The 25,529-nt window shown below is 49.1% G+C and overlaps 2 protein-coding genes across 2 annotated transcripts in view; both read right to left on the bottom strand.

Moving 5' to 3' along the window:
* LOC122391360 (gamma-aminobutyric acid receptor alpha-like) overlaps positions 1-7,693 on the bottom strand; it is a 30,700-nt gene extending 23,007 nt beyond the window's left edge. The window contains exons 1-2 of the mRNA XM_043385163.1: positions 7,605-7,693; positions 5,557-5,723 (exon numbers count right to left, since the gene is read on the bottom strand). Coding sequence (XP_043241098.1) covers positions 5,557-5,723; positions 7,605-7,693 — 256 coding nt within the window. The remainder of the gene's footprint in view (positions 1-5,556; positions 5,724-7,604) is intronic.
* A 10,310-nt stretch (positions 7,694-18,003) lies between these two features.
* LOC122391365 (protein angel homolog 2-like) lies at positions 18,004-25,370 on the bottom strand. The gene is made up of 9 exons (XM_043385173.1): positions 25,272-25,370; positions 21,886-22,733; positions 21,531-21,614; positions 21,113-21,270; positions 20,748-20,817; positions 20,293-20,461; positions 19,864-20,050; positions 19,191-19,600; positions 18,004-18,741 (listed from the first exon to the last, which is right to left on the bottom strand). Exons 2-9 carry the CDS (start codon positions 22,700-22,702, stop codon positions 18,582-18,584), a joined length of 2,055 nt encoding a protein of 684 aa, XP_043241108.1. The 5' UTR covers positions 22,703-22,733; positions 25,272-25,370; the 3' UTR covers positions 18,004-18,581.
* Between the last annotated feature and the right edge of the window lie 159 nt (positions 25,371-25,529).

Raw genomic sequence — 25,529 nt, 5'->3', positions numbered from 1 at the left:
GACGGAGACGAGAGACGGAGACGAGAGACGGAGACGAGAGACGGAGACGAGAGACGGAGACGAGAGACGGAGACGAGAGACGAGAGACGGAGACGAGAGAAAAAGACGGACAGATGGTTACACTGAGTGATAGATAGGGACAAGGAGGCGGAGATGGATACGCTAAGATGGGGTAAAAGAGACGGAGAGACGAAGACGGAGACGAGAATAGCGAGCAGACAGGTAGACGGAGCAGGAAAACGGATAGACGGGACGAGGAGACGGAGACGCCAGACGAGGAGATTTGGAAATTGAGAGGCGGAGACGGGGAGACAGAGACATAAGCGGAGAAAAAGTCGAGCAAACGAAGAGCATTGATGAGAAGACACAAACAAAGATAGAGAAGGAGACGGATAAGAACACTGAAACGGGGAGGTAGAAATAGGGAGATAAACGCAGAGAGACAAAGCCAAAATACGAGAAGACTGAAACTGAAACCGAAGGCACAAATAGCAGAGAGCAAAGACCATCACTAATATAGAGACAAAGACGACAGGACAATGTTGAGCACATGGAGACGGAGACGGAATTGATGAAAGATCCAAAACATGGAGATGCTAAGGGGAAGAAGGAAGGCACAAAGACAAGGAAAAAACGGAATTTTTGGCTATTGGTCAGTGACTAAGGGCATTCCTCTTATTAGTACGCTTCACAACTTTCATCCTTATCCTGATAACCCATTACACACACAATACATATTCCGACATCTTGTAAAATAAAAACAGGTTTGAAAAAACGTATGATTGATGCTTTTGAATGATGCAGCAGTGTTGGACTGGAGAATGACCCTCTCGGCGAATAGCAGCAAGATGTCACTCATAACGCTAGCAGCCCCTGCTGCTGATATTAAACGGTGACAGCCAGTATGCAGATGGCTCCTATTCAGGCTAAGTCAAAGCTGTCAAGCTGCGGACAATATTAATAAGCAGCTTTGCATAGGAGTCAAGAAAGGGAGAAATAAGAGTAGCTATACTAAAATGAGCGAGAATCACGACGTAGAAAATAAGACAAATGCTCCTTTCATGATTTCTATGAGTAATTCATGTAATTAATCATACATGTAATATTGTTTAACCCTCGCCCGCACATGGGGGGGGGGTGGTTGCCACCCCCCAGGCAGTCTTTCTGCTCTGCACTCAACATTTTTAGAGCTAGAAGGCTGATTTTTCGTATAGCTGCTCGTCTATTCTTTCTTGATGTCCACTGAAAATTTCAAGTTTCTGTGATTTTTGGTTTCGGAGATATGACCTTGTTTTTCAGGTCATGTCATGACCCAAATGGCCAATTCTCAACATCTTGCGTTTGCCATGGGCCTTGTGAGCTTTTGACACCCTGATTTCGGCCTTTTTTGCCAGTCTTACCTCCCACCTATCATGGAACATGTTGTTCGACGATGTACAGGGGTCAAGGTCAGGGTCAAGGTCAACCTAGGTCATCTAAAATAATTGCGTTTTAGGCAAGCTGAATTTACTTTTTGTGAAGTTTTTTGACTGCATTTTTGGTAAAAGCTTCTCAGATCATGATTTCATGTGATATGGACCCAAAAACAATCGGTGCACACATCAGTATACACATAGACACACACAGACATACAAACACATATAATTGACCTTGACCTAACTTGACCTGAAATGACCTCAGCAGCAAAATTCTGGTCGGATAGTGTGACAAAGAGGTTCTAGCTGGCTTGGCACCAGAAAACAGCATCGTCATCGGTATTTGATAAGCAGCGCACTTGATATCCAACGGTGACCCAAAACAGCAACATTTTTTAGTTTGACCTGACCTGGAAGGTCAATGACTGACCTGAGAAGGTAAAACTGGGTATCATTGGATTCGTCTCTTCCCAAAGAATCTTTTTGGTCTTTACTGCTAAGCTCTATCTCCAACAGGGACGAAATGGCGCGGGGGGGGGGGGTGGCAACCACCTCCCCCATGTGCGTTCTAGGATGGGAAAATGGCATGTGCGGGCGAGGGTTAAGATTAGGGTAGATGCGGAAATCTTTACCAGTCTTCTTGGTTAACGAGCTAAATTCTAAATTCATTGTCCGGCTGCTGACCACACAAGCCGTTCAGTTATTGAATCAGTCCGACGGCCGCTGAGACCCTGCGTCGACCGGTCCCGGATCGCCCTGTTAACAGGAGGGAGTGGACAGCAGTGGCAAACTGGAGCAGATGGCTCTCCGGCCTACCCCAAGGCTTCGTCCGACAGTTGCGCTTCACTGACTTATACCGGACGAACGAGCAGCAAACGCTCAGACGGCTCGATGAGACGTATAACGACTTCTGGACGCAGAACCGCGACACGCTGAAAGGCTCTCTTTATGTGGCGACTGCGTGGATGGCTCAGAGAAAGTGTCAAAGAATTATTTCAGGACGCTTAGCAAAACCTTCGAATCTATATAGGCAAACTTTGCCAGCCAGTAAAACTATGAATTAATTCAATCGTGACATATGACACCATCCCCGAAAGCTGCGATTACATGCCAGCTTGTCTTCCGGCCGATTGACCACAAACGAATGCAGGATATTAACACGTCCAAGCGTCCAACTTTGCCGCGACCCAGGCTGCTGATTGAATGCAGTTTCATCCATCATAGGGCAGACTTGGACCAGCGGCTGTGTCGGCGCCTAGAGCGGAGGTAGGGGCGTCTGGGATGGCGGTAGAAACGCTTCACCCTATTCCTGGCGGGCTCCGCCGGGACAAGAAACTGGCGGGGGGGGGGGGCCGATTCGGCCCCCCCCCCTGAGATCTCGAGAACGAAGCAAGATAGCGACAAGCGGTAAACGGCATCGGATACGCACGGCCAAGATCTGCAATTTTTACTAAGGTCATTTTCAGGTCAGGTCAAAGATGACGTCACAGGGGTCGAAAAAGTCAAAATGGCGGCGCTAGATATGGAGAGAGTTTTTCTCGAATAACTTTCGAATTAGTCAAGATAGGAACAAACTAAGGGCAGCATCGTGATCCTCTCGTCAATCCGCATCGAATGATATATATGTTGACCTCGAAAGGTCAAGGTCAAAGGTTGACCTCAGGTCACGTGACCTCGAGGTCATCATGTATATCATTCGATGCGTCTTGACGAGCTGAACACAATGAGACCATCCACGCGTCTGTATCTTGTTCCTGTACGGAGTTATTGGCCAAAAACCTTTGGTGACCTTTGATGACGTCACATGACCTCACAGCTGCCCAACAGCAAAACAGACCTCAAGGTAGTGAAGGTTGATCGTATATGAAGTCATGTATGGTATATGGGGCCATTCCGACCCGTTTTAGTGGTAAAAACAGGGAGTTGATTTTTCCCCCATTGACTTATAATGGGGAGGTCGCGAAATTGACCTGACCTTAGGTCACCGATATCAAAATTCCGAGATATACAAATTGCACATACTGGTACCCTAACTAAACCCTGAAGAGAAGAAATTGATCGGTAAAAAACTCTAGCTCTGGCGTGATTGCAAACTTTTCTGAGGTAGGGTCACCAAACCGCCTCTGGTGACCTGACCTGAGGTCAGATCAACTCAGAATTTTCAGACATGTTGCGTAGAAGCCTTTTAGGAAAAGTCAGAAAATTTGAGCTTCCTAGCTCAACGCGTTTGGGAGAAATAACCAAAAAACCTCAGGGGGGGGGGGGCTCCTGAGGCCCCCCCGCCAGGAATAGGGTTCAGGGGTATTAGGTACACTTTTGGCTATAGTGGAGCCTGTAAATCAATAGTAATTAGACAGAAGATGGTGTCCAGTTGCTCACAAGAGCGTTTGACACGGCCGGGACAAAACGATGGCCGATTGGAATCGTAGCTAAACTTACTGGAACAACCGACCTGTTGCTGGATCCACGCCACCTGTGTATGTGGAACGGAGATGGGAGACTTTAGCTGCCGTCCAACACCCTCCCCCTTCCTCTCCCCGGTGATACGTCATCTTCTCGGGGTCGCCGCCGGGAGATGCCGTCGCCTCCCGACTGAGGAACAGCATCCCGCCGAGGGTCGATACTCGATTACAGTATCGCCCCCGTGAGGCCTCATCTTCACCAGCGGGGATGGGTGGTGCCTCTCCGCCGGTTTCTTGTTTACTAATGCTCCGGAGTGTAGCCTATCAATTAATTATCTAGGCAATTTATCATGAAGCGCCGTGGCAGCAAGCACATCAGGATATGCGCCTAAGCTCCCCAGAAGGAAGCATTACACATAGACTTCTACAGAAACTCACCGTCCAGCCTTTCGTTTCACTGCGCATAAGTCATAATGATGCAAGTGGTCAGAAATGACCATTCACCGGACGGACGTGCTCGAGGGCCTTGTCCCTCGAGATCCCCGGTCTCTCTCGGCTGCACTCGCTGGCTGGCGTCTGTCGGCGTGCCTGAGTTTCCGCCGCGCTGGTCCGTCCGGTGATATGGCGATTGGGTGACGCCATGACGCGATGCCGGGAGACGGCAGTGATGGAGCAGGGTGTTGTGCGCCGCCGCCGCCTGACCTCTACCCCACCCCTCCCCTGACCCCCCCCCCCCCTCCCCCCCTCCGGCCGCAGGTCAGTGGTAGATTTATGGTAGGGCGGCCGATCGGAGATCGGTCTTTATGGATTGCCGAAATCCGCTCATTTCCCCTATTGATCCGCCTCTAGATCCGATCCATACCAATGGGAGAGGAGCAACGGTGCACTTTGATCGCACACGCTAATAGTTCAGGCACGGGAGGAGTCTGGATTCAATTGGCCAGCCTTAGGAGAGCAGCCTTCAGCCGCACGACGCCTGGGCAATACCCGCCTGTGGTCTGAAATGCAAAGAATATCTAAAGAAATTTATCCCAACCGCATTTCACGGCAGGCTGCATTCGTTCGAGAAAAACTTCATTTGTTGTAAGTTTTTTTACATTAATCTAGAGGATTAGATGACTATAAAAACAATAGGGTCCATTACGGATATTGTATCCGAAAACCATGGACAGAAACTGGAAACGATATCGATGGGCATGCATTGTCCCTGCCAGACCGCACGACAGTACATTGTATGCCAATAGAGATCTCTTTATCTCTCTTTTCCCATCGGTGCTTCCATTTATACCGTATATAGGAATCATCTCAATTGGGATCAAGGCTCCATTAATTGCCACAGGCAAGAAGAAAAGTTTCATCCTCATTCTTCATATGGCCATTTCACGGTGTCGTTGGGCTCTCACTGCTGACTGAAAGCAGTTTTGCAACAGGTGGTCAGCTGCTTCGACAGATAGAAGCCTGCCCACGGTCGTATAAAATTGGCCTGTGTACCAAGGACTTTTAACAGAGTTTGGCTGTCGGCTCTTGGCCCGGAGCTCATCTTCACACGGGAATTGTCACGGATTCACTAAAACTATTCACTTAACTAGAATGACAAGCTGTTTTGATTTAAATGCTGTTATAAATATGTTCAGATGTCGATTTGCATATAATCATGATCCATTCACGATAAAAGAAAATAACCAAAGTACACCACTCTGAAATTTTCACACTCAGCTTCCCTAACTGCGTCAACCCACCGAGACCGCTGGCGGGCCGCTGGGTGCTGTCATAGTTCTTCAGCAGGTTCTCCAGCACCGCCGAGATATTCTCGCTGAGCGCGAGGTTGGCGTGTCGCCGCTGGATCCTGCCGGAGGTCGCCTCGGACGGTTTGGTGCCGTTCAGCTCAGAGGACAGAAACCGGTACCTGCGGTGACAAAGAACAGTAACTGTTTTCACGACGGGTTATCTGGCGAGTGCATCAAATTTGACCAAATTTGCACCAAATCTCTTTTACAGCAAGTGTCTTTATATCATGAATTTATTTCAGTGTTTAACTCGAAAACGATGTCTCATAATTTGAAGAAAAAAAATCAGGTATATAAGCAACTGTGCAACCCCAGCTGATAATTACTAAGAAACACAATGAACCTAAATTGACCAAATCTGCACCAAATGTGCACCAAATGTGTACCAAATAGCCGTCGTGAAAACGGCTCATATCACTCAGAACAGTGCTTCTGATGAAAAAAAAAACGTTTGCTTTGCACATTGCCACAGACTGCTGTATAAAAAGTAGACTTTGACATTCATGCGTATTGCATGATACTAGTTTATTCTCATTGAATGCATCGTTACATAGTTACGAATTATGACTCCATTCAAGTCTCGGCCCTTTTCTGAGCATTTACCGCAGCTCGGCACCGCTCGTCATGTGCGCAGTGAAAATAGACGGAGAAACGGTATTACATTAGCAGCGATCGCTCCTCGTCACGGCGGGGTATCAATTAGCTATCCAAACAGGGTGACACCGCGGGATCAACAGAGCACGGCCGAGCAGACGGCCACGGTAGCGACAACATACTCGCAGAGACGCGACACGAGCTGCTCTGCCAAGAAACCACGGGTCAAAAGAAAGGAAAGTGCGATGAATATGCATTCGTCAGTTATCTAAGTCATCGGCAGGCGCTGGACATGTTTTTATCCTCGGGTAACTAAGAATAATAGGCATAGCGGTAGTATTTTGACAAAGCTGTAATAAAATTGCAGCTTGCACTTCAATCTTATCTGGTTTAGTTGCGAAAACGTTAACATTGTAGGGCCTACATGCTGTACTCATAGTTCCAAGAATAAGTGGTGCTCTTGATCATGCGACGCACTACTTATCGTGTAGGTCACGTAATTTCTCCTTTTAGAACCATCCGGCTGGTTTTTTACCTCATCGGATAGATCGTTTAGTGTAAACATAGTTCGCTTCTAGAAACATTGTCTTCCTGTATGTGATTGTAAGTACAAAACTTCAGAGCATTGAGATAAGTGATGAAGACATGTTCGTATTCATAAAACTAAACTTAGTTGAAGGTGGATGATCTTTCGCTTCATGAACAAGTCAACACGGAGCCAGTTCTTATCAGGGTATTTGCATTTTGCTGCATTTTGATACGATACATTCGTACATTCGTGACTCAAAAACATGCTTGGATGCGTAAAATCCTCAAAATGGGGAGATCAATGGACGCTGACGTCATGCAAACTTGCATTGCATTTGCTGAAATACACACCAAACTATACTTTAAACTGCAATGGAGGATCCCAGTTCCCACAAAAGACAGAGAAAGGTCAACAAAGGCTGGCATTTCAGCAGCGAAAAATGTGACGCCGGTCTCCCGGTTTAACTGGCCATAAGAGTCGTCGTTTTGTCCTAGGCAGGCACAGCACATCGGAACAGCACACAAGGGACCATTTGTGAAGCAGTTTTAAAGTAAGTATTGTAGTTCATTCAGGTGTCAGGGAGCCTGACCGGCAGGGATTCGATTCTGGATGCAGTTTGTCTTGTTGACAGTGATAGGCACAGCTGAATCGTGTGACGTGCAATCAGTTAGCAAACTTGCTAGTTTAATAAGTTACGTTGCGGTAATGCGGTAAAATAAAAAATGAATTCTGCCCAGCAAGTTGAACTAATTACTTCACAACTAAAATTTATTAACTCAATCACCATTTATAACCTCATTCTGGTGCAACAGCCATCAGCGGATCACAATTTCACTGAAAACACTAGCAGTAGGTAATCTTTCCTGTCAGTACTTACCCGTCAGCCAGATGAGATGCGGGGCCGGTGAGCAGCAGTAGCAGCAGCTGCATCACCAGGGCCTGTAGAGGCTGCAGCGCTGCTGTCATGAGTCTGCGCGCAGCACTTCTAACTCGTCCGTCAGTCTATGGAGGGTCACAGAGGGTCCCACTGCCAGTGGAGCACTCTAGAGTAACCCAATACCCAGTGCTCCTCCGGCAACGGACGTCACCTCTGCCGCCGGCGCTGGCCGCTGAAAGTCTCCGCCACCGCCGCCGCCGCCGCCGCCGCCGCCGCCACTATTACGGTGCAGGCTGACGCCGCCCGCGGCCACCGACGCGCCCACCGAGCACGTGCTGCAACTGATCGCAGCTGATGCGCTTCCGATGATAAAACGGATGCGACATGATGGGATTCGGTGCCCAACGGGTGGTTCAGATTAGAGTATTATCCACGGTCAGTTATCAAGGTAGAATTCACAGTATTTGAAGTCTACGACGACGTAATTGCCAGTTAACATCCAATTAACATCTAACCGTGCAAAACTGGGGTCTCAGGATCCTTGACATCAAACGGTTGGCCTCTGCAAAGAACCTCGCTTGATATATTAATGAAATGTTATTTTTTATCTACATGAAACGCCACCCATCAGATCTGAACCCATTGAGAGTACAATGGTTACCGGGGAATGGGCCTCTTCCAATGCCCCGGTCACCCATTCAGTTGATCATCTGGAGAGATGAGTCTTCGTCAGACAATAGTCGGCCGCTGCTGCCCATTTGGGGCCACCTTTGAGAACTGAGACGAAGCCTGGATCGGCTTTGATCGCTGGTCACTGCACATCTCACTAAATTGGAGGAATCGTGATTTTGTATAGCTCTAGTGATCCGAGTGAAAGTGTATTATGAGGAAAAACGCGGTATGTTAAAAATAGTCAAATGTAAGTGATGCGCCAGAATTTAAGTGTTGTCTTTATATATGTTGCAGGCACTTTAGAAAATCAGTCATTTTGTAAAATGCCTAGGCATTTTACAAAAAGACGGCTGTTTGAAAAATGACTGAACGCAACCAGGCTTTTTTCAAAATGGCTAGCCATTTTACAAAATGACTAGGTATTTTGCAAAATGCCTGACCAGCATGGAACGTAGATCCCACTACAGATACTATGGCCAACAGTTTTTGGACGTCTTCCTATAGGTACCCATATAGGTACGTGTTCAGCCTGTAGCTGATCGATTTGAAGCTCTGTGATGACGACAATGCTGAGTAACGACCAGGTTGAGTTGCAGACTCGGCTGTGGCATAAAGCATTGTTTAGTTAACACTGTATGTAGAAAACTCCCAAGTACATCAACGCCGTTCATGTTCTGCCTGAAACTAGACCTAACAAAACCAGCCGGAGACCGGCCCTAGTCAATAGGCAGACCCGGTTGATGTACAATTACATGTAAACGAATGAGTGTAGTCTTTATTTGATTGTGTCTTTGTTTGACAGCTTTGAGTACCTACTTGCATGGTCCCAATTAAAAATATCAAGCTCCACATCGGGAGAATCATCAGGTCGCTTGGCGTAGGACGAGAGCGTTGGTTTCAGAAGACACTAACGCCTAAGTGTGTGGGATCGAATCCTCGCGACCTCTAATGGTTTTACAGATACAGGCCGGCATAGGGCCAGTCGTTTGTTGACGCTCCAGATCGATCATTTTAAATCCAGCAGCGTCGCTGACGTGGGGGTTGGAAATGTCGCGGGCCTGCACTTCTCAAAATAGAGAGAGGTATGTATGGACTTCCCACTGCTGGACTCCTCTGGTCATAATGCTGGACTCCTCGGTCCACCTACACGCTACCAAAACGTATATAATTAGGTACTCGTATCTACAACACGCTGCTCAGTCATTTTGTAAAATGGCTAGGTATTTTGTAAAATGCCTAGGCATTTTGTAAAATGACTGGAGAGTCAGTCATTTTGTAAAATGCCTAGGCTTTTTGCAAAAAGCCTGGAAAATCAGGCATTTTTCAAAATGCCTAGGCATTTTACAAAATGACTGATTTTCTAAAGTGCCTGCAACATCTACAACACGCTGCTCAGTCATTTTGTAAAATGGCTAGGTATTTTGTAAAATGCCTAGGCATTTTGTAAAATGACTGGAGAGTCAGTCATTTTGTAAAATGCCTAGGCTTTTTGCAAAAAGCCTGGAAAATCAGGCATTTTTCAAAATGCCTAGGCATTTTACAAAATGACTGATTTTCTAAAGTGCCTGCAACATATATAAGATGAAGTTGAATGACAACCGGGCGCCATTTGGAATTTGAATCATTGCTACATGTAGGTAGGTAAAATGAATAACTGTCGTCGATTAAATTGTCGAGCTTTGCGATCAGTTTTATGTACATTCGCACTTCATCTTCTTGTATCATTACTTGAAGTGCTTTGCTTCAAATTTGCTTCATCTTTTTTAACTAAGGGCTAAAAATATTTAGTCAGTGTCAGAGGCGGATCCAGCTCAGAGTTTTTTTTTTGGGGGGGCAAACCATAACAATTTATCGATTCTTTCCATGCCTCGTCCATAGGCGTAATGTTAAAATTATGCCGTTTGGGAGGGGCAAATGCCCATTTTGCCCCCCCCCCCTGGATCCGCCACTGGTCAGTATAATTAGGTTCTCAGTAACAAATGTGGATGTACCAGCGGCGTAAGCTGCGTTATGACACAAAATTTCTTCAAATAAAATATTTTGTTCTTGGGCCATTTTCATTGAGATATATGCTTGAATAGAAACTGCAACTCAATAAAAAGAATTTGAAATGACATTTACTCATCCAAATGTCATGACTCGAAGCTTCTTTGATCGTCTTGCGCGTTCAACAATCGCTCCCTATCGAGGTGCGTGTCATGGTCCGTTCACGGTCGATCTCACCCGCGAGTGCTCGATACCGATGACCTGACGCCGATGACGCGCTGCCGATCTGTTTATTCCTGCACATCATTACCCGGTGCGTTATCCTTCTCGGGGGCCGGGTGGCGCTCGCCTGCCGCTGAGCGTGCCCTGGCGCCGACGGAGGTCATCTACAATTCTGAGCGACCCCGCCGCCGACAGCTGTCCCCGGTTCCGGCAGACAGGTGCCGCCAGCGACGCTGCTTTTCCGTAACCAGACGGATGATTAGTAATAGAGATGATTCAGATTTTCTAGCTGGTAGACAATCTGACATAATTAATGGGCCAATTAAGAACATTGAATTGGATCATTCCTTTTATCATGCCGATGACTGATTTCTTGAGCATGCTGTTGATATTTTTTACTGCCTTTGAAATGCTCATTTCCAGCAAACAACTAAAGCTCAACGATCTCACACATTCTTGAATCATGCAAAAGACTTAGCTGGGCGCCAGGTTCACCGGTATGTATAGTTCAGGACACGTTCTCGCGTGAAGTGACCCTACAGAGCCACTGTCCACTTGACCAGGCCTCACAGCTCCCGGTGGAGTCCTTTAGGACAGCCGTGGCCCGGTCCGGGTGGGACTGGCGCTCCTAGACGTCGGACAGGTGCCTTAGGGACATCGATCCCCTCACCGGCCGTCCGGCCCGCGGCTCCCCTCAGGCGACAGAAGACGCCGCGAGTCGGCTGCGGGGATATTTCAAACGGTGGTGTCACCTGACGAACTCGACGGTGCCCGTCCGCGTGAGTTCGGTCACGATGCAGACTAGACTTCAACACTTCAACTGGCTGTCTCCGACTTGTTATTCTTTCGTACCCGTCTTCGTCCTTTTTCTGTCATTGAAATTCTTCTCTTTTTATATATTCGTATTTTTCCTTAATCTTTTTTCTTCATGTCTCTGAATCACTTTCGGCTCATACAATGAAATAAAATACCCATTTATAACTTTTATTTCTTAATGTATTTGATATCAATATGCATATTAGTATTTCCGTCTCCATCTCCATCAGCCCTGAGAGACAGCACGCCACTATGTATGTCGGAACTCGGAACTGACTCTCCAGCGCCTGCTTTCTGACGGACCTCACGCGTCTCACGTACACCGGTGCGTCACCTGATGCCGTCACAGGCACAGGGGAGAGGAGGAACGACAGATGCGTAATTATCCATCCGGGAACGTTGACGTGACGCTGGTGGCGCGGTCACGCGTGAATGCCAGCGGGGTCGGAGAATCGCCAATGAGGGCAAACGTACTGGCATGGGAGAATAAGGCAGCGAGTCTCTGCGTATTTCTTTCATGCGGTCGTAGAACGTAGTGTATCAAATATCATCGTTCGCAATAGTACCCGATGCTGTTTGGGTGACTACAAACATTGAAACCTTTTTTCATATGGGATTTCATCCAAACAGATATTACATCCAGTCGGGTGTAAGCGCCTAAAGCTATGGCTGTACCTAGCACTGACGAAATGTAGGCGCCTGAAGCTATACTGTGCCGCAACGCTCAGAAGCACCATACTGTGCCACAACGCTTGAAAGCGCCTGGACTTAACCTGCTCCGCAGCGCTCAGAAGCGCCTGAAGTTATACTGTGCCGCAACGTTCAGAGACGCCTGCAGTTATACTGCGCCGCATGGCTTATAGGCGCCTGTAGCTGCATGGTGCCGCAACGCTCGTAACGCAAGCGCCTGCAGCTATACTGTGCCGCACGGCTTATAGGCGCCTGAAGCTATACTGTGCCGCAGCGCTCAGAAGCGCCTGAAGTTATACTGTGCCGCAACGTTCACTATAGGCGCCTGTAGCTGCGTTGTGCCGCAACGCTCGTAACGTAAGCGCCTGCAGCTATACTGTGCCGCATGGCTTATAGGCGCCTGAAGCTATACTGTGCCGCAACGCTCAGAGGCACCTGAAGTTATACTGTGCCGCAACGTTCACAAGCCCCTGTAGTAGGGTGGCACTTAAAAATCTATTTTTGATTTTTAATGCGTGCGGGTGGTTTACCGGCTCCATTCCCGTAAAAAATAAGGGAGGCAAATTTTTATGGGAAAATATTGATGTTTAGAGGTCGCGAATCAAGGTCAAAATTGAGATTTTGGTAGCATATTTCAATATCATTAAAATCGCTTCTGAGTTTCCTATTACGCTATAATCGGATGATAATAAGGCATTTCTTAGTCATTTTCATATTGTTTATTGATATTCCATGCAGCTTCGGCCACGCCAGAACGCTGGTCTATGTACTCCACTACTCCAGTTCCTCCTCTTTAGTAGATTATTGGCGCCTCATTGGAGGGAGGGGCATCATGGGCAACGGGCACCCAGATCACTTTGTGTGTAGCCTGGTTAGCAATTGCAGTCGATCTTCGGGTGTCAGGTTAGCGTTTTCTGTGATCTTTTTAACGACATGGAGGAAGAACTGGCGCTAATCTTTGTCTTTCATGAGTGCCAGTCCAACATCAGCGCCATATCGCGCCTGGTGAAGTCATTCACCACCCGCAGCTCCCGGACTACACGAGCTGCGGTTTGGTAGCTGCTGTCCTCCCAGTGGCCTTGGTCATTGATGATGAGCCCCGCGTCCAGGTCGTGTATCCTTGAGAGCTTTTTGAACGATGGTGTGAGGAAGCTCGCCAACGTCTCGGTCGCGAGAGCGGCGTTCATAGTGCCCACTAAGGACTTATGGGGCGGGTCCCCTCTCCTACAAGTCTATATTGCCCGCACCATGTCTTGATTGAGCCCGAGGGTCGGGGTCTAAAAGCTCCAGAGTCACCAGCCGATCCCTCAATTACTACAGGTGACGGCCGAAGACCGGGACTGTCGTCTTCGACAGCTCCTTGTCGGGGTAGGTGCAGAACGAGTTCACGAAGGTCAGGTCCAGAGCCGGCGCAGTGGCAGTAGAGTCCCAGACCAGGCGGCGGCGGCGGCGGCGAACTTGCAGGCAACGAACAGCGCACAGCGTGTGATGACCTGGGCCTCGGCCGCCGTCAGCCGGAGCCGCTCCCTGAAGAGGAAGGCACCCACGGTACGGATGGTCTTTGCCATCCACCTAACTCAGTGGAGTACTCTGAGGCGGAGAAACGGATGCCGTGCTTGGAACTCCACCGAGAGCAGTTACGCAGAGCTCCAGAAGTTTTCGGTAGTCTTCCCGGAGCTAGGCATAGTCCAGCGATGGAAGCGATGGAAGCTGACCAGCAGCTCGTCCCACTCCGGAACGTCGTCGACGGCGAACGCCACCGGTGTGATCCTGTCAATGAAGCATGAACTCCCACCCGCCTTTGAACCTCTTAAACAGCCGGATGTAGAGGCCGCTCGAGATTCTACGGCAGGTGGAGAAGGCCTTCTCTAGGACCAGCTCTTACACGTGGTGCCGGCAGGCCCGCCAGCTGGAGGACGGGCCGATCCAGCTTCTGCTCGATAAGGGCTAAAGTACCGTTCACCAGCATGCTGTTCGGCGTCGTGGCGTCGAAGCAAAAGGCCGCAGTTCCGCTTCTCCAGTTCCTAGCCCCCCCAGCGCTGTGAGCATGGCCTCCTGTGCTTGGATGGAGGGGAGTTTGGGAACGGCGAGGAGCTTGGCCACCCTAATCTCCCCCCCCCCGCATCACCAGGACCTAGAATCGGTCGACGCTCCTTCTCTCGCGGTTCAGCCGGAGTCGTATCAGAAGTTCCGTGCCGCAGTTGATAACAGGTTCACGTGTTCTTCACATATTACGGTTGGGCAGTTTGGCCCGGTCGAGGCCAGTTCACTGTTGGGGACGTCCGCTCGCCCGCATGCGCTTGGAAGTGTGAGTCGACGTTTCTCTCTCATGGTCGCCATCGTCAAAGACGTTCCCTCCGTGTGCGCGCCGCAACGGCCGGGTAAGTCTGTTGCTGGCACTGGCACTATGTAGAGTCGGAAGAAGCGCCCACGGAAGAACATCCCGAAAGCACAATAAACCAGTGCAGCTCAATGCCCACTCTCGCCTCTGCTTTCCCCCGCCGGCGATAGGCTGACTCCAACTTCTTCACATTCTCTTTGACAGAAAAGGAGCATGTCTCAAGAACCGATAGAACTGTGGGGCTCGTCCTCCCTTTGGAACAGGAGAGACCGTTCACTCCTCACACTTATAAGAGGATATGACCTCCACTGTGAGAAGGCACCGGTCGCAGGCCAAAAACAGGCCTGACATGGGTAAAACAGCCCAGATCAGACCTGTCTTGGCCTGACCTGGACTGGCTACGATCGACCGGAAGTGATGGGATAAGCAATTGTTATACAAATAAAGGTCAAAATACGTCGGATATGACGCTTAATGACCACATATGCCATTCCAAATAGGTTTAAAGTAGTTTCCAAAAAGTTGATTTTTTCCCCAAAACTGCCAACTTTGACCTCAATTCGCGACCCCTAAATATCAATATTTTTCAAAATCATTTTGCACACATTATTTTTTACGGGAATGGAACCAGAAAACTACCCGCACGCCTAAAAATCGGATAACATAGAATTCACCCTATTGCTAAGTGCCACCCTACCCTGTAGGTATACTGTGCCGCACGGCGCGGGCACCTCAACGTTTTGTTTGAGTTTGACTATACAAATTACAATACATCTCATTACCTCTTACTTTGGAGTTAAAAACTGTTTGGTAGGTGTGATGATATCGTGACTTATTTGATGGCGTGAAATAACGATAGCTCGTGGTCTATGAACTACGTCTATGTCAGTTTTGACCCGTCCCCCCTCAGCTGCGCTACCGCATGTCACCATAGCTCCGATCAAACGTGCTGGTAAGCCGTCGCGAGCCATGTGACCTATCGGCTGTTGCTGTTGCTCACCCTTCAGGGCAGCTTGGCGTACCAAGATCTAGCGTACCGTTTGTTAGCTAGTCAGCTTGGAGATTCTCTCGCCTTTACTGAGCTCGCTAAACGGAAACTAATCAGTGATATTTGGGAAAGCCGAAAGGGGTTCTGACTCTGTTGCTTCGAAATCTCGTAAGCACCGTTCATCATTCTGAGGCTTTATCCTGCCTCAGCGCGATAAAATGTTAAATTTATAGACCGTGACTGACAAAATGGATCGCTAGCGTCTTAGCTTCTTAATTTGGTGGCCATCATTCAGGACGACTTTGAGTTCTGGGAGGGCAGTGGTCAAAATAAACACGGAAAAGAGGCAGCTTCAACAACAGAAATGTAAACTATCAGAGACCGACCGCGTACATTTAACCCGCGCCCCGAAAGGGGAGGGGGCCGAAACGCCCCCCCCCCCTGTCCTTTTCCGTCAATATCTCCTAAACGGCTGGAGATATCGCTACCAAACTTTCAGGACCCTTTCATATTGACACTTCCATATTGTGACCCCCGGTGACCTGACCTCGCTGTGACCTGACCTGGTATCAGTGACCTCAGATAGCAAGGTATGTGTTTGACGAACAATGTACACTCGGGGGCAGATTGATGTTCCACCACTCCAAACCAATCGGGCGATCCCATGGCTCAGCACTGGCTGCTGCCAGTGTTGCGTGCCTTCAGCACTGCTCAGCACTGCCTGCCAGTGCCAGTGCTGCCAGTGCTGCCACTGGCAGCAGTCAGTGCTGAGCCATGGGATCGCCCGATGGGTTTGGAGTGGTGGAACGTCAATCTGCCCCCGAGTGTACCATCGATGGTTTTCAATAAATTACCAATTTACTCGATTTCACAACACATTTCTTGAAATGCCTGTGAACGGTGAAAATCCGACCTTTGACCTGACCTGTGACGTCATCGGTTTGACCTAGGTGAATGAAATTTGGTCACAAGGTAGTTCCCGGGTGGGGCTATCGAACGCCGTTTGAATTTTGAAAATCAACCAGTAAATTTCCGAGATCTTAGGGGGGGGGCGAAACGGCTCCCCCTACGGGTGGTAGGGTCCGCCGGTAGCCCTACAGGGCGCGGGTTAACCCTCGCCGGCCGAGGGGGGAGGGGGGCGGGTGCCGCCTCCCCCCCATAGTTTTTTTTCGCGATAGCTCCGAACACGCTGGAGATAGAGAGCTGAAACATGGCACACCTGACCTTTGATTCAAGCCGGATCTTTTGACACCAACGGCATTTTCGGGTCAGGTCAGGTCACTGACCTGTGACGTCATAAGTGAACCTCTGCACGGTCTTCAGATGTCCAGCTTCGCAACGCCCTCACTGCCAGAGGAGCTTTCACAGGGAAATAAAACTTGCAGGATCTAGTATCCATTACGAGTCTCACAACTTGCATGTCTCGGATTCCTACAGGTCATATGAGGTCAGGTCATTTTCGTGACCTCACCATTATAAGTCAATGGGGGAAAATACAAACTGCTATTCTGGCGCCGGGAACGATCTCCAACTATCTCAAGCACACAAAATCGTGATTTGATGCACTCCTTGCAAGGTTAGATGCGTCGCTATTGCAATGTTGACCTTGCGTGACGTGATTTATGACGTCATCAAGGTCATATTAGTTTTTCGTCAATAACTCCCGATCAAATTGAGCTAGCGAGTCGGGAAAGCCACCAATGAACTCAGAAAGACCTGCCGAATCGAATGATATGCGACATGACCTCTTTCTACCAGCTTCGTGACCTGGGGGCGCTGACCTGACCGTGACCTAAGGTCAACACCCCAAGTTGACCTGACCCAAACAAAAAGTATATCATTCGACGCGCCTGAGCGAGGCGAACACGATGCTGTCAAAATCGGGGCTCTGCGGCCGTTTTTGCGAAGTTATTCATCAGAAACTGAACCGTACCTTGGGGCACTTGACCTGACCTCAGAGGTCACCGGTTGACCTAGGACCTTAAAATCGGGTATCAATCTCTGCGTCTCGTAACGGCGCACACGCTCGTTATTTCCGCGACGCGCTAGCTCCACCAGGGGCGAAACGGCGAGGGGGGGGGGTCGTACCCGCCCCCCCCATCCCCTTGGCCGGCGCGTATGTAGAAAACCAATAGGTCCGGCGAGGGTAAATGCAGCTCAATGTGACAAGAAATGTTTGTTACGACCGTTGTGAACTTGTCATTCTTCTCCCTCAAACAAAAATCGTTGATATGCTGTGTCACTAGCATTGAGGATTTAACGATGTGGAATGAAGTTTTCAACACGTTCTGAAGCTTCGAGTTATTTTACGGTCTATTAGGCAGGCTGGACGCATCACGAAGTTGCGGATGAGATTTTCGTCGGAATGGGTACAGTCCTAAAATCGTAAGTGGGTATGCCAGTCTTGGTAAAGGTTTTTATCAGCATTAGAAAACGGCGACCGTACAGCGCCCTGTATCAGTTGAACACCGACCGAAACTTCCTGCATAGCCAGATTCGACAGGAACCAGGACACACAGGAAACGTATAAGAGCCACGATGTCTGACGAAACGTGGCATTAGGTCAGAGGCCAGAGCTTCGCCTTACGCGAGGTCACTTTCAACTTTTACAAGTCCGTAGTTTCGACTGAGTCCAATAATCACCGACTGGTTTAGCACCACTGTGCAAATCCAAAACGCGGGTAGTTATTAGATCACATTGTATTCATGAGTTGCGAGGCATCATGAATTACTTGAGTCAACGTATGAAAAACTATTCTGAAATTGTCACACGTCGTTTGAAGTTGACTCTCATTTGCCCTGATGTGCAAACGTTTAAAACCAGACAACCTTCTGGGTACTATAAAATTGCGAAAACCGTCTGTCCCTCTTCCAAAGAAAGGATGGAAGGGCATGGAGAAGACAGAGCACACACACAACATAAACTGCGCTGAGCTTCACGAAAGTCCACATCCTTCCATACAGTTGCACTAAACTGTTGCACCGACGTTTCAAAACTTGTACCAATGAAAAGTACCTCTTGAAAGAAGTAGGAAACATCTCACTACCATTTCCAGTGCACATTGCACAACACACATTAACAGTCGCATCTCCGAGCTGACTGTTAACCATCCAGTCAAAACACAAACGCATTTACACTTTCACTCTCAGTTCGTTCGCCAGATTATCATTCTAGTTTCATCAGACCCACTAAGGCAGCCGGATCGCCCCGAATCGACACAGCTCAGGTACACAGCTCGTCACTTCCCTCCGATCCTCCGTTCTATCTAGGCGGTACCAGTCGGAACCGAGCAGCCAACGGCAGGTGATCGGAGGGCAGCGCGGCACTCGGGTACGGCTGCAGTTTCCGGCACACGGCGGCGGTGGGCAGTACGAACCGAGAGGTCAGCTCGAGCCGCGCCGAGCCCGGAGGCGGCGACACGCTGTAGGGAGAGGTGTGTGTCAGAGGGGGCGCAGTCAGGGGAGGGTTGTCGGGGAGCGCTGCAGGGGACCGGCGACAGACTGTGGTACTCGGGCAGCCAAATGAGCGAATAATAACGGTCACAAACCGCGGCACACAGATCGATTGGCGAGCGGCCAACGGTGGACGGGAGGGGGTCGCAGGACCCACGTGCTCGGCCAAAGAAGCCGGTTCATGTGAGCTGCGATAAATTTTACGAAACCAACCAGACAAAGCATCACTATAGAAATGTTAAACGATAAATGTTTCAAAACCAGTCGAAAAAAATTGACAAATGTTAAAACCGAAAACATCAGAAATCATTCAAGTGCCTATCAAATAATTTTAGAAGTTATCAGCCATTAGCCAGAAGCCCACTTACTCCGTTTCTTACGTCCCCTTCCCCGTGCCCCCGTTACGTCCCCGTCTCACCTCTGGAAGATGTAGTCCACCGTAATCCACTCGCGCTGCTGAGTGGTCACCTCCTGTTTATTCCTCTGCCCATGACGGTACACAGACCGCAGCTGGAGACCGTGCGCCAGGAACCCGGCCGACGCCTCGTAGGTCAGTTCCTGCAGCGGCAGCGGCGGCGGCACGTGCCGGTGCTCGCTGTGTCTCACCGCCAGCATGTGTCGCTCGGCCCGGCGCCGCTCCGGCTCGCTCTCTGACAGCTGCGCGTACAGCCGGCGCATCTGCACACCTACGTGCCGGCAGTAGGCGGTGACGCCGAGCTGGGGCGGCAATAGAGGACCGAGGAGGGTCTCGCCGCCGCCGAACGGCGTCAGCTGGCGGCGCGTCATCCCGGCGTACTGCAGCCAGCCCCGCGTGAGGAACTGGTATACCTGGGAACGGGAGACAGGACAGATGTAAAATGGTATGCGACATCTTTACCACTAGCAAGTTCAAAACTTTCAAAACGAGAGGCATATTTCGAATAGGCAAAAGAAGCAAAGCCATTGAAACTGACATAACTTCTGGATAGCTATGCACAAAATGGCACAAAGGAACATCCCCCAGGGCACAATACCCCTTGCACCCTCGGCCTTGTCCCTACCCCACTCTCCACCAAGAGTCCGCACCCTCCCGTCCCACCCCGAGTCCTAACCGGCGAGTGCGGCTCCAGGTTGAGGTCGCCCGCCAGCAGGATGGGCAGGTAGGTCTGGCGGCTGCCGCACCAGGCCAGCCGGTCCAGTTCGGCCAGCAGCAGCGCCACCTGGGCCAGTTTGACGTCGTGCCGCCGCGGGTTGTAGAGCAGGTGGGTGCAGGCCACCGCCAGCTCACCGCCGGCGCCGCTGCAGACGACAGCGAGACGCACTGATTAGCGACACTTACTGCAGTTCGCACTCGCAGAGACAGAGAAATGAGCAAGTAAATGCGGAATAAATGCAAGCAGAATTCCAATAAGCACAAAGTCCTCCAGCCTGTTTATAATACGCATTTCGCTCTGCTCAAGTACCTATCATATAGTTATCAGTGGCTGTTTAGCCCTCCTAAGCCATAGTCATACAGTCGGTGTCCGCGCCGCCGCGCTCACCTAAGTCGAGCGACGATGCCGACGTTGTCCCTGTCGAGCGCCTTGCAGTCTGGCTGCATGTACTCGACAGTGGCCACATCCTGCAGCGTAAACACTGACTCGCGGAACATGAGCGCACACCCGTCCATCTTGTCCTTCCCGGTCCGCTTCTTGAAGATGATGTTGAACCCTGGGGGGCACGGCGGTGTCGGGTAAGCGGATGGCCGAAAAAAACATCGTAGGATGGACACGAAATAATGGAGAGCTATGGAAATCGCAGAATGCTGGTGGTAGAATCGTGTATGATGGCGAGTAACTAATGCTCAAAAAGCAACATCAAATTGTCCGGACTAATGATAGTGAAAAAGAGATGTCAAAAATAAGCACTCCTTTAACATGTGACCCACAAAAATGCTCGTCAACATATGGAAAAGAAGAATAGCAAGTGTGTTTAAGCTCAACAGAAAGTCACCCACCTTCTTGCCTACACCGTGGTATCCAAAATGTCTGTAAATCCCGCTCTTCCACTTCTTGCAAACAGACTATCTGAAAGTGTAACCAAATTGCCACAAAACTGCAGACGACACAGAGTAAACTTAGGGCAGACATAGTGTAAAGTCACATCAGCTCTTAAAATACCCGCAAATGCACTTCAAATAAACAATAGTAAAACAAAGAAAGCAGTGACCGTAGTCACTTGAGTAAAATCAGAACTAGCTTTCATGATTCAACTGTCATTCAATGTTCCCACGAGATGCAACCATTAAATTCATACGCCCCACCATCCGCTCACTCCCTCCTCCCATGATCCACAGCCGTCCCGCCGCAGCAGCACACTCACATCGGCGCCGAACCGGGTCAGCTGGTCCCAGAGTCGCGGCGCGCGCACCGCCCAGTCCGTCTGGTCGCGCTGAGCGCCCACGTACAGCTCCGGATGGAGGTCGTACAGGTGCTGAGAGAGCACGTTGTACGAGACCATCGTGAACTCAGGTCCGGCGCCTGCGACGATAAAAGGCGATAAGTGTCAGAATAACGCCCAGGTCAGTCTGAATGACTGACAGGAATAGGTACTACCTTTGTTATACCCCATCACCCGTATATCACTCGTGGTCGTGGAATACATGCCATATTCACTGATGGAAAGACCACCCCGACAAGTTTGACTACAACTTCTCCTACTAATGCTCAAGAGTGGCTACTCATCGTAGATAGGGATACTTTGAGCCGAGTTAGGCGCTGACAGTACGTAAAGGACGTACCTGGTGGCGGTTGTCGGGGAGGACGACCTGCAGAGGCCACCGGCTCCCAGATCCTCACATTCTCCAGCATCTCCTCCCCAGACACTGGAAACAGTCAGCTAGCGGTCAGCTAGCGAGCCGTGAGCACGAGCAGCGCCTATCTCCGACACCACACGTTGTATGCATAGGTTCAGCCAGAAATAAAATCAAAATAAATTAGTCTTTTCGCAATGCATCATTAAATACAAATGTCATGTAAATGACAAATTATGTCGATGATATGTGGCATTGCAGGATGGATAGAGCTGTAATACGTCATTGATTACCATTGAAAGATCAATCTAAAACTTGATTCAACACTAGAAGGGAAGCATACCTTGTGGTTTCTGTTTCGATTGGGCACCATTCTGTAGTCGATGCGTATCCGCGCCACGCTGTTGCTGTGCTGTTCCCGGTGTGCCGATTTCCTGTTGTCTTATTTTGGGCCCCGTTTGCTGACTCCCCTGTCCGGTCCTCTGAGCGCCGTTCAGTTCACTTGAGGCGTTTGACCGTTCCCCCGCTCTTTTCAACGCTGCCATAAGCTTCATAGCCGCAGTCTGGAGTGCTTCCCGGTCCCGATTTTCAGCGGCCGGGGATTTATGTGACATATTTCCAGACATCTTAATGTCTACTGCTGATTCCGACTGTTGTCGTTTCCGCTTGGGACTACTCTTCTGTAGCGGTGTGCTGGAGCCACCCGATGTCCGCTCGATAGATGGCCCCCTTTCGTCCCGTGCTGCTTGCTGCTGACTCCTTGGCGGGGATACAGACCAGGGCCTTCTATCGTCCGTTGCCTTTCTTTTGGGACTATCCCGATTGGGCAGGACAGCTCGGGTTGGCGAGGTGACAGATTGCTTCACCTGAGTCTCTCCCTGCTGGATGGCTTGGCTAGCACTGCTGTCTGTTGGTGAATTCCTGTTCCCTGTTAGTTCCGGTGCACTTGGTGGTGTCACAGCCAGTAATTGATGGCCTGACTCTGCGACATCCGCCTTGACCTCTGGCTGCGCAGACATTACACCTGGATGGTCACGGTTGATGGAGCAACATGGCTGTAGTGGAGATGGATGGCGACATAGTGCTCCCAGCAGGTGTTTAGGATGTATTGAGCATGGGCGGACACTGTCAGTGAGAAGCACGCGGAAGATGGTCCACATTCACCAGTCCGAACCAGGACACACCTCCAACCTGTGGAAGGTCACATATTTTGGTGAATCAATACACTAATAATCAATATCATGGAAGCTTGCTTGCATTCGTAAAAAAGTTGTATGTCACTCAGGGCCTCCTCTAACATGTTAACTGGGGGGCCGCGGCCCCCCAGTGATGCCGCTGCCCCCCCCCCCCCCCAGTGGAGCTGAAATCGTGTCACTGGGGGCCACGTAGTTAAGCAAATCACGTAGAAAAACGAGGAAATTTCACTATAAGCTTACCAAACAAACAATCCAGACTATCTCCAGGATCACCACGTTACTAATTTTAGTTTCCTTATATCGTTGGTTTCTTATCTACAGGTTTTTTTTACAGATCCGCCTAGGATGAGCCGCGGAATGAGGTCAGACATGGCAGATTTTACAATCGAACGCCGACTGAAGCCCGAACGGGGCATCACTTTGAGAAGGAAACAGGCCGAACGGTCGCCCTCTATAGTCTCAATCAGTCAAGCGCTTACGGTTTAACACGGAGAAGTATTGTTTTTTTTCGGGAGACGGGTTTATTTTTGAAGAGAAATTTTGCTACGGTCAAATAAGAGTGCGGCTGAGCTTTATAGCACGATATAAAAGTTTTTCCCCAGTGTTTGGGACTAGCAGCGATAAGCCCTCTCACTTATTGAGGGGTATGATATACCCCACCCCTAGGTTTTTTTTTGCGAACAACGCGCGTAAAAAGTGGCCCAGCTGGCAAAACTTTTAGTAGGTATTCTCGTGATCACTTCAATCTACACATTTCCTGAAAATGTAATTACCCTGTTCCCTGACCCTCATTCTCATTGACCTGTGGCCTGTTTCTTGAGTCATTTTCAGGCAAGTAGCTTTTTAGGATGGTGAGCTGTTTTCAGGCAGGTAGCTGTTTTGCAGCGTTTGGGAAATCGATACCTAAGCCCTCACACTTTCTGCGGTCAGTTAGATTCCTTACGCACTGCTGTGCCGTTTAATACTTTTTAATAAAGGCATTTTGTTTCATTTTCGGAAAGCCGGAAATTTTCGTCGATTTCGGACGCTGCGCGGGGGATATTTACCCCAAATGTCACCCTGCCCAGTGCCCGTGCCGGTCTGGATCCACCGGTATAGGGTCAGGCGGCCTACTATTTCTTTATTTATTTTTTCAAAATAAAAATAAAAATCATGGCATCAGGGCTGTGACGAAAAATAAGTGGCCTAAATCCGATGAGAAAAACGGATTCGGGGGTACCCTAGGTTTGGCTTCTGAACCTCTGCCCCCCCCCCCCCCCCAGTGAAAATTCCTTAGAGGAGGCCCTGATGTCACTAGCCTCAAAGGGACCCTCCCACCTTCTAAAAAGTTAATGAATTGGCATAAAAGTGATGTCGCTCGGTTCAGAAAGAGCGAAAACGAATATCTACCAAATTTCATGGAGAAATATTCACAGGTTTTCAAGATAATACTTTTTACTTTTGTTTACTTTTCGGATCTCCACTACTTCTAGTGACTATTTGAAAGTGCTGCACTTGATGCGCGCAAAGAAGCATATACCACCGCATTCGATTTCTACCAAACGTTTTAGTAAAATATTTAAAATACCTATTTAGATCTGCGCTGACGTCACACATTCAGAGGGGGAATTCTAATCAGGAGTGCGGAGCCGGAGCCGGCACATTTTTGTCCGGAGCCGGAGACGGAGCCGCCATGACATTTCACCCGGGGCCAGAGCCGGAGCCGGAGCTGATTTTTTTCTCCGAAGCCGGAGTCGGACCGAAGCTGTCTGAAATTTCTACGGCTCTGCATCCCTGATTCTAATGCATTAGCCGCTCTGAATTGAAGTGCTACAGCTTTGAAATTAGATATTTTCGAGTTGAGGCATTTCTCAATCTTGTGAGTCGGCAGGGCTGCAGAGTTGATGGATTTTAGGGTGACTCAGACTCCGACTCTGGTTTCAAAAATCAACTTAGACTCCGACTCCAACTCCGACTCCGGACGGTTCTATTAAAATCCACATCTTCATAATGGAGACGTTTTTATCTTGCCTGAAACAATCCCTTGCACGTTCCAAGACTTTGTGTTGCAAATATGCGTTACAAATAACCTGCAGAATTAAAAAGCAAAGGTTCTGGGGAATTCACAGTCTTTCGCTTCTTTCGCTGAAAACGTCCGTCCAAAACAGCAACATGGCCTTTTTTGGACAAAATCTCATTTCGCGCGCAATATCGTCAATCAGACAGGTGCAGTGCATGACGTGGAAACATGCAGCGTTAACTCAGACTCCGGAGTCAGAGTCGGTAAGATTTTGGCGACTCCGACTCCGAGCAGAACTGTCGACTCCGACAGACTCCAACTCCGACTCCGCAGCCCTGCGAGTCACAGTGCTCAAACCGGTAAGTGCAAGCCAGGGACCCCATTTTGACTGTCTCAACTCAAAACTAATGTTAAGGTGGGATGGTCACTTTAAAGTAGGTACTCGCAGACAAGAGCTTGAATCCCCTATCACCTACCTATCCCCTAATCCCAACGTTTAACATTCACATATGACATAAAAATATGTGCATTTACCAGACTGAAAAACAATATCAATATGCAAGGGAATGTCACTCAAGTAAATTATGAGGAACTGGAGAAAATGAAATAAAATAAACTTTTCCTCCTAAACCCAAGCACTCCAAGCTTCTGCAAATTGAGTGATATTTTTCCGTATGCAATAATGGTCAGTTTGATTACGTCACTAGATTAAACGGGTTTAGGCAAAGGTATCGTTATTCGTCGCCAGGTATCTATGCATCTATGTATTTATTTCTGTTTGTATTTTGATGA

This window comes from Amphibalanus amphitrite, unplaced genomic scaffold, assembly GCF_019059575.1.
Source record: "Amphibalanus amphitrite isolate SeventyFive unplaced genomic scaffold, NRLGWU_Aamphi_draft 000434F_arrow, whole genome shotgun sequence".
Classification (NCBI taxonomy): domain Eukaryota; kingdom Metazoa; phylum Arthropoda; class Thecostraca; order Balanomorpha; family Balanidae; genus Amphibalanus; species Amphibalanus amphitrite.
The sequence above is the reverse complement of the archived record's forward strand: the minus strand, read 5'-3'. Positions and strand labels throughout refer to the sequence as shown.

What these genes read in the sequence shown, in the direction of transcription:
- LOC122391365 (XM_043385173.1), bottom strand. Translation starts at nt 22,702, where the DNA reads ATGTGGACCATCTTCCGCGTGCTTCTCACTGACAGTGTCCGCCCATGC. An exon ending in TCCCCGACAACCGCCACCAG is followed by an intron (nt 21,271 to 21,530) that starts GTACGTCCTTTA and finishes TTATCGTCGCAG; the next exon opens with GCGCCGGACCTGAGTTCACG. An exon ending in GTGGACTACATCTTCCAGAG is followed by an intron (nt 18,742 to 19,190) that starts GTGAGACGGGGA and finishes CTCTCCCTACAG; the next exon opens with CGTGTCGCCGCCTCCGGGCT.